General features: G+C 37.9%; 1 protein-coding gene across 2 annotated transcripts; it reads right to left on the reverse strand.

Moving 5' to 3' along the window:
* Positions 1-1111: 1111 nt before the first annotated feature.
* LOC137717424 (gamma-glutamylcyclotransferase 2-1-like) lies at positions 1112-3715 on the reverse strand. 2 transcript variants are annotated; one of them, XM_068456789.1, is made up of 9 exons: positions 3462-3715; positions 2929-3052; positions 2733-2809; positions 2577-2633; positions 2336-2392; positions 2165-2211; positions 1952-2023; positions 1773-1852; positions 1112-1619 (listed from the first exon to the last, which is right to left on the reverse strand). In XM_068456789.1, the coding sequence occupies exons 2-9, from the start codon at positions 3035-3037 to the stop codon at positions 1441-1443; spliced, it is 678 nt and encodes a 225-aa protein (XP_068312890.1). In that variant the 5' UTR covers positions 3038-3052; positions 3462-3715; the 3' UTR covers positions 1112-1440. The 2 variants fall into 2 exon arrangements, with proteins under 2 accessions (XP_068312890.1, XP_068312891.1); XM_068456790.1 differs by having other exon boundaries at positions 2929-3061.
* Between the last annotated feature and the right edge of the window lie 5300 nt (positions 3716-9015).

Here is a 9015-nt window from a genome sequence, read left to right on the forward strand (position 1 = left end):
TTCGGAGACAAGTCTTTCCACGCATCAACATCTACAAGAACAGGTGCATATGAAAGGACATAAATACTGTCAGACCTCTTGGGTAAAATGCTTTTCCAACACCCTATCGATGCGCTAGTTAGTGCCAACTCGAGAAATTGTGCAAGTAGTTGTGTAGATGTTACTTCCTCTCTACGTGCCTGGTGAATAATGGAGAAATAAACTACAGGCCGCATCTATGTATTTGCGCCATTTAATGACACAATTCCGAAGGATCTTGTGGCCATATCTTCTTTAGGAGTTTTTAGACCTAAGAGGCAATGGTTTTACTGCACTACCTGTCCTCAGTGCCCTTTCCAACCTTCAAACGTTACAGTTGGATAATTGCACAAACCTTCAGGCGATCTCCGATATACCAACAAATTTGAAAATCCTGGAAGCGGATGGGTGCATTGCATCTGAATCACTCCCCCGAACTCACTGAGATTCTAGGCCTGGATAACTCGTCTCTCTCTTATGTATGCATGCATGCATGTATTAGTTGCTCATACAAATCTTGCTCCTCATAGTATAGGGGTGGAGTGCGAGCGGAAATGGTAACCTTTTTCTTCCTGGACTTTGGTGGTTTAGGCGTGTCGAACCTAAGGAAGAAATCGATGAATATACGGTTGACTCTGTTTCCAGGTCGTTATTCAAGTGAAAACAAGGAAGGCGGAAATCATAAGGCGGCAAAACCAGTTGCTGACTCGTACGATGAGAATCGATTTCACAAAATAATAGTAGGAAGGACGCCGGAAGCTTCAAGCGCTGTACTGGTATCCGATGTGTCGTCAACCGGAACCCATCGGAACTGCAAATTGGCACCAGTTGGACTTCCCACTTGAACGTTGTGATGTGTGGTTACGTTTCTTGGCAGGGGTTTGGTGTTGCACTTGCGCAGATGAAGCTTGAACTACGAAAGTAAGGTCCAACTCCACATTGTTTCGATCTACAAAACGAAATGTATGTACGTACATCCTCCGATCACGTCGCGGATTGAAGATTCAGACGGGAAGGAAATTGTTGGTGAGATTGCTGAGAAGCAGAGACATAACATTGTAAAATAAACGGAAATGCGTATTTAAGCTGGGAATTGGAAATAAAAGCACCACCATCATTGTATCATTCCTTTCATTTAAGTAACAGTTACATCCCACATAGTTTGAAAGGGTAAGAAGTAAAAAATAGGGGAAAGAACAGCGGTTAGTTTATCCTCGTAATAATCCTGGAACATATTCCGAACCATGAATTTTGCCGCACTCAAACCTAAACTTTTCTAAGGCCTCTGAAAAATATGCTTAACCAAAATAAGAAACTAAGAAAAAAAAGTCCGGAATAATAAGCCAAAAGAATCTTAAACTTAAACTAGGGAGATCGATATAATGGGGTTAGCACTCTGTAGCTTCCATCTGTGTTCAGAGGTTACGAGTCCATGGCGATGGCTTCCGGGAGCGGATGCAGTTGGAGAGCCGGGATGTTGGACTTGAGCGGAAGGTTGGTTGGCCCGGCCAATTTCTTCTCCATCGGAAATCCTTTACCGGCTATTCCAAGAACCTTCCTCACCTCATTTGCTAGCTTTATCACATAGTCCTCTTCATGGCCTGTTCATGTCAGCAATTCGTTAATCAAACGTTTTTCTTGAAGAAACAAGCATCCAAACGTAATTAATGAACGAACTAGGACAAATTCGGTCATGGACCTCATGCATATAACCTTGATTCATAACAAGGAATTCGAACGATGAGTTTGCTCACCTATATCGAACAAAGCCTTCTCCAACAGAAAGAGATAGTCTCTATTGTTTCCGCAGGGCCCAACAGCAGTTGCAATTTGCCTGAAAGGGGAAAAAACTTATCAGAAGCTGTAAAAACTATTTTGGAAACATTGTTACAACAATCAACATCAAACGAAGAAGAAATGAAATCTGCAATACCTTGCCATGTTCTCCAGTGGAGCAGGACCCAGATAATACTTGTTCGATTCTTTGTCTGGAGTCGACGTGAAACTGCAATATCATGAACAAGTTCGGTTAGGGATACTTTGCACGTCCACAGTATTCCCCTCTCTTACATTATAATAGAGCAATTTTACATAAGATGAATGATATGTCAAGCGGGAAATGAGAGATCGACAACCAGTGACTTACACAATAACTCCTGTCAAAAATGGCTCAGACTGGGAGAACTCCCCTTCCTGTAGTGTACACAGAAAGCACATGTTATGACAAGCAGTACAAAACAATACCTAAAATCCCAAATATAAATTAAACTGGCTAGTCCGGGCATGAAGGTGGGAGTAATATTCAAACTACTCTTACCTTGTAAAAGTCGACGAGAGCCTTTGAATCATACTCGCATTCTCTCCTTTCCAAGTACTGCAAATGAAAAGGAAATGTATAAGTATGGCTATTAGATAGCGTGTTTCATAAACCAAAACGCCAACTAAAAATGCCAATTCTATCTCAGGCCATACTTTTTTCCTACTCTAGCAAGTGTAATCAACACAATTAACCGAAAATATGCCACCACGATGGCAAATGTACTTTTGAAGAAGCATACCTCCATTGTCAGTTTCTCCCTTTCCGGCCCTCCGCGTACAGAATACGCAGCACCCCACTGTTGGACGAGATCGAATGTCAGAACGAAACACTAATTGAACCAACCATACAACAAAAGCTCAAAAATAATTGAATGTTCAATTAGATGGTTACTTACGCAAATAGCTCCTTCTTGGTACTCCAAAGTGCAAGTCCGAGCAGGGTGCTCAGGGGTACCTCTGTGATCTATGCAGGCTTCAGAATTGAAAAACAATATGACCACTATCAGTGACAGTCAAATGACATGTAACGGATCGAAAAGTAGAACAATATAGCCAATTTCTTCCTCAACAACAGAGATTAGAGAGACATACCAAGATCAAATACACGCCGGTAGTCCTTGATGTAACCTATCACCTTCTCGTCGTACTCGAATCCGGGGTTCCACACAAGTGAACCATATCCAAAGACCCAGAATACCATGGTTGCGTTTGACCACTGCAAAAGCTAGATTGGTGTAAAAATCCAAAGCTCTGATACAGCAAACCCCAATGATGCCTCACTTTATAAAATTAATAATACTAAAATTAAAAAGCTTCAAACTTTATTTTCTTTTTCAGAAAAAAGTTGACTTGATAAATGCATAAATCGTTGAAAATGCGGATAAATGCATAAATCATTGAAAATGAGCTAGAGGAATTGATTTTCTCCATATTTGGGAATTTTCCCAAAAGTGAAACATCAAGTTCGAACTTTTCCAATGTTCCCCTTTTTCCCATTTTCCCAGCAACCAAACAGAAATTGAAAATCACAGCATCAAATAGCAACGAAAAAAATGAGAAAAATCACCGGCATTGTCATCCAACCAAAAAGAAATTCAAGATTTACAGAGGAATCGAGAGCTTACAACGAAGATTGAAGAAATTTTCCCGAGAAAAAAAGACGAGATGAAGTGTTTGGAGAAACCCCTGGGGCGAACTGATTCGATCGATCGAGAAAGCGAGAAGAAATCGACGGTGGTCGTTTGAAATTGCGGTGGCAGGAAAGAGAGAAACGAAAAGAGATTGGAAGCTAAACGCCGCGTTTAGGGTTTAGCTTCTGGATTTGGGGCTTTTGTTTCTCTCTCTCTCTTCGCCTTGTCTCTCTCTCTCTCTTCTGGGTTTCGCTCGATGAAGGAGGGAGACGAGAGCCCTCCGTATTTATGAAGCAGAAAACCCGCGTGAGTGTGGAGTGCGTGATTTGCCACGTGAGCTAGAGTTGTCGTTGAGTTTGTGGTATCGATTTTGTATCATGTGCATCCATCACATCATCTCATCCATGCAACTACTGTTTTTTTTTTCTTCTTTGTTATTTATTTATTTACTTATACTGTTGTTTTTTTAGTCAAACATTTTTTGGAAGAAGCATTAGATATGTACTTCTTGCATAAAACACTAGATATGGGTTTCTTGCAATAAACACTTAAAATGTTTTTGAAATGACTAAAAACGCTTTCTAAGAAAATGCTTTTGAGTTCCAAAAGAACTTGAAGTGATTGCTCCAAGAAGCACCGGTTATGTGTTTCTTCCAAAAAGAATTTGATTCATTTACGTTTTTACTAAAGATTAGTTCCAAAAACATTTTCATGTGCTTTCAGTAATTTTAAAAACATTTACAAACAAGCATAAGGTTGTTTGTTATGGCAATAAATAATGATTTTACGCATTCTTCTAACCTCGTACACATTTTTTTTATTTTTAGACACTAAATTAAATAAATTAAGATATATCAACCGATAATATTAAATAAAAAATATGTGAAAGGTAAAAAAAGAATACGCGAGTAGCAAACAACATTGTAAAATAAAAATCTAATTAAAATAATAGGGTAAGGTAAAAAAAAAAACAAGTGACTAAAAGGGTTAGGACAAAGTCCAAGTTTCTAAATGTCAATATTTTAATTCAAGGTTGGAATCAAACATGTTGACTGATTAAAAAGTCCATAATGGCTATAGAAGGTCCATAATGGGTAACTAAGGATGGTTTGAAAGGGTATAATTCTCTAAGAAAAAAAGGTTGCGCTCTTTATTTTTTTATTGAAATGGTTGTGACCTCTTTCAATAATTTTCTATTCATTTCACAACTTATATTTAGGTAACGAAGTCCAAAGTTAACCTCAAAAGAAAGTTCAAAATTAGTCATGCAAATGCCTAGTTGTCACATCCCCACCACTTTCCGGGCCCGTTCCACCACCGTAGCACGATATTATCCGTTTTGGGCCCCGACCACGCCCTCACGGTTTTGTTTCTGGGAACTCACACGAGAACTTCCCGATGGGTCACCCATCTTGGGAATGCTCTCGCGCGCTACTCGCTTAACTTCGGAGTTCCCATGGAACCCGAAGCCAGTGAGCTCCCAAAAGGCCTCGTGCTAGGTAGGGATGGGAATAAACATTTAAGGATCACCCCCTGGGCGATGTGGGATGTCACAATCCACCCCCCTTAGGGGCCCGACGTCCTCGTCGGCACACCACGGCCAGGGTTAGGCTCTGATACCAAATTGTCACATCCCCGCCCGGGGCAGACCATTTCCCGGGCCCGCTCCACCACCGTAGCACGATATTGTCAGCTTTAGGCCCCCACCACGCCCTCACGGTTTTGTTTCTGGGAACTCACACGAGAATTTCCCGATGGGTCACCCATCCTGGGAATGCTCTCGCGCTACTCGCTTAACTTCGGAGTTCCCATGGAACCCGAAGCTAGTGAGCTCCCAAAAGGCCTCGTGCTAGGTAGGGATGAGAATAAACATTTAAGGATCACCCCCTGGGTGATGTGGGATGTCACACTAGTTCATTGTTATTATTAAAAATATTAAGCTATCTTTATGGGATGAATACCTTAAACTCATTTTTATATATGTAAATGGAAAATCAGTCGTGTAAATTTTGCTACCACAACATCATATGAAATTACAAGAATCTTTTGTAGTCCATTCATTATCTTATCTTTATATCTTCCAACTTGCATGTATTAAGCATATCACCAGTGATCATCCTGAGCCGGGATCAAACTCTCCAAATTTTGCTACCACATCATATAAAATTATAAGAATCTTTTGCAATCCATTCACTATCTTATTTTATCTTCTATATCTTTATATTCACATTTTTTGAAATAAAAATAAAAGATTACCAAATCAGTATGTTTTCTTTTCCAATTATTATACTTAAAAACACAATTTTTTATTATTTTTGTATCTTGAAATAAACAAATCATTAATTACACTTTTTATTGCCAAAAATTAGGTAATTGTTCAAAATTTGCATCCATATTCCATACCATACATGTCCATCTCATCCAACCACGTCGTATGTCCACATACATAACCATGACGTTTGTCCACATAAATAACCATGATTTATTGCCACAGTTTGGTGCAACGTAAAACTGAAAAGCAACTAGTTAGGTTCATTGAACCTGGACAGCTTTACACAGCTGTTATCGTTTTCCGCGTTGTGGAATTACGGTGGAATTACGGCTTTAATTGCCGGTCCAGTTACCCGAGAAATCGTGTCACACAAGTCATCAACTTGACAAAACAACTTATTTGGTTCAATGAACCTGGACGCTAATTCGGCGCTTAAAGAGAACCCTACAGCTCTATCGAGATGGTGGGGTTAGGCAAGGAAGGGGATTCCCGAATCCGAGGTACAGTGGGGATTCTGATTCCTTTGTCACTTGGACGTCGGACCTTCTGTTGCGTCAATATTCCAAATTGAGTTTGCTGCTTTTCTTGTGTAGGATTCCAACAAGGAACGGTGAGACGATCAGATGTGGTGTGATGATTGAAGTGGCTGCTGAGCCAACGATCTTTGGGAGGCTTCCGTTCAAGGGAAGAAAATGTTTCGAAGGTTTCTATCTGTCTATCTACCCACCATTTCTATAGGAATATGTGGTGTATCATCTCGTGTGACGATCACATTAAAAAATCTCTTAAAGATATGGGGTGATAGATCGTTGTACTCATTCATATTTGTGACTTGCTGTTGAGTAATAGTTGGAACTATTGAGTTTTGCATGAAAAATGCGGGTGAATCTGTGATTGCGCGCAAGCATACTTTGCATGTCAGACTCATGAGTTGTGCATGCATATAAAGTGGACGTATATGAGTTTTTGAATGCACGAGTATTTATCGAGTCTTGTTGCTAATGAAGAATAAACAAGTAGTGCATGTTCTTTTTGTCTTGGTAGTAGTTTGGGCGCGATTGGCTTGCTTGTACTCAACAATACACACACGCACACGCACACGTACTTGTCAGTCTACAAATTGGGATAAATGTAATTTTAAATTTGTGTGTATGTTTTTCAAGTCATTGTATAATGTAAGTCTAAATAATACGGTTAAATATTAGGGGGTTCTCCATTTTAATCCTTGATAAAGATTGAAATTCAATTAAAACCTTATGTTAGATTATATATTCATTAAGATTTAATGCCTTTTTTTGTTTCCATAATGCCCATATCAAATATTTGGCTTAATTTTGCCCCATATAGTTTGGGATTGATTATTGTTTGACTTTCTCAATTGATTAACATACCTCATCTAGACGTCCAAAAAACTATTAGTGATACGTTGCAAGAATTAAACAAATACCTAATTTAAATTATTCATTATCATCATCCAAAGCATAAAGGAAATAAAAATACCCAAATCATATATTATACATAATCAAATGCACTAAAATCATGTCCTAATGTGCTTAAATCATAGTATATAGTCGAATGCACATAAATCATAGTACCAAGTCAAATGCACCTAAACTATGGTACCTACTACAATGCACTCATTAGTAGAAAAAGCAGCTTGAGCGATGAAAAAAAATTTCGTCGCCCAAGTGGCACTTGCGCGATGAAAAAATAAATTCATCGTGCAAAAATGGTAGGATAGAAAAAAAAAAAAAAAAAAAACTTTCTGAAACAAAAACATTCATCGCATAAGAATACTTCACGTGACGAACACGTGTGGTTGTCGCGCAAGAAAAAACGGGAAAATTTTTTTTGCTGCCAAGTGTTTACACGATGAAAATTTTCAGCGCTAAGTTTCACTGAAACAGTCAGATACCCTTCAACCGCTCCCATTTATAATGCATTTTGCGTGACAAACCACTTCGTCGTGTAAAGTGTTACGGGTTCTATATAAACACTTTAAGAGCCCTAGTTTTCAAAGGTTTTGTTTCAAGGGCAATGGCCGATTCAGTTCCTAATTCAACGAAAAGTTGCGTGGAAGAAGGCTCTCGTGAAGGGAAGGGTAAAAAAGAAATTTACTGTTGAATTAGTTGTTTTAATATTTGATATGGATGAAATTATTTATTACTTACAAAATTTTGTGGTAGAAAAAGATATAAGGAAAGGTGTGTTGCGAATAGAGATGTACCATCGTAAGCGAGTGCCCTACTTTGAAGACAAAAGTAAGGTTGATGCGTACACTGAACTTAGGTTTCATATTAGGGGTTTGGTTTGGAGCCAATGTTTTGCTGAGTTTGAGTCTTGGAAAATGGTGCCTGAGGAGTTTAAGAAGTCCATGGTGGGGGAGTTATCGGTAAGTTTGTATTAAAGAATATATAATTATTTTTGTTAAAAAGTAGGATTTTTTAAATTACTAATTTATTGTTATTGACATTAATATATGTTTATTGGGATGTTGATGAAACCGATGAGAAGCATCAAAATTATATGGACGACCTATTCAAGATGCATTTCTGGTAGTGGAAGTTCGATGTGTTGTGGGATGCGGAGCGTGGGGGAGTTCTTGATGCCCCGGAGGAGGAGGATTGAAGTTTTTTTTTTTATTTTTTTTTTATTTTTATGAAATAAGGTTTATTTGGACTTTATATTTGACTTTAATTAATAAATTTATGTTATATAGATGACTATTAATATTTACATTAGTTATAATATTTATTTGGGATAATAAATTAGTTTTATTAATTATTTTGGTAATGTTTAATTAGGTTTGAGTTTTTTATTTAGATTAAAATAAAAATTTACATTAGTTAAAAAGAAAATAGAAAAAATGATTTTATTTTTTATTTTTAAATATGCATGTTGCACAACCAACAAAGTATTTGTCATGCAACTTGTTTACATTAATAAATTATAATGTAAATGAAAAAAATAAAAAAATATGTAGACTTGCGCGACGAACACCGTATTCGTCACACAAAATCATTAGAGCAAAAGTAATCTTTATTATCTCGATTCAGCTGCAGAGGCAGAAACTGTTGTAAAATTGCAGAATCCACCTCTGCACCTCCTCCCCATTCGTTTTTCTTCAATATGGCATCTGTCACTTCCATTTTCTCTCAATTTCATCATCTAATACTCCTTCCATCTTCTTCTCTAGGTTGATCGAGCTATCTCGGTGTGTCTGGTAAGTGTTTTTATTTTGTTAGGGTAAAAATATTAATGTAAATTCATATTAAC

The sequence above is a fragment of the Pyrus communis genome, chromosome 15, assembly GCF_963583255.1.
Source record: "Pyrus communis chromosome 15, drPyrComm1.1, whole genome shotgun sequence".
Lineage (NCBI taxonomy): Eukaryota > Viridiplantae > Streptophyta > Magnoliopsida > Rosales > Rosaceae > Pyrus > Pyrus communis.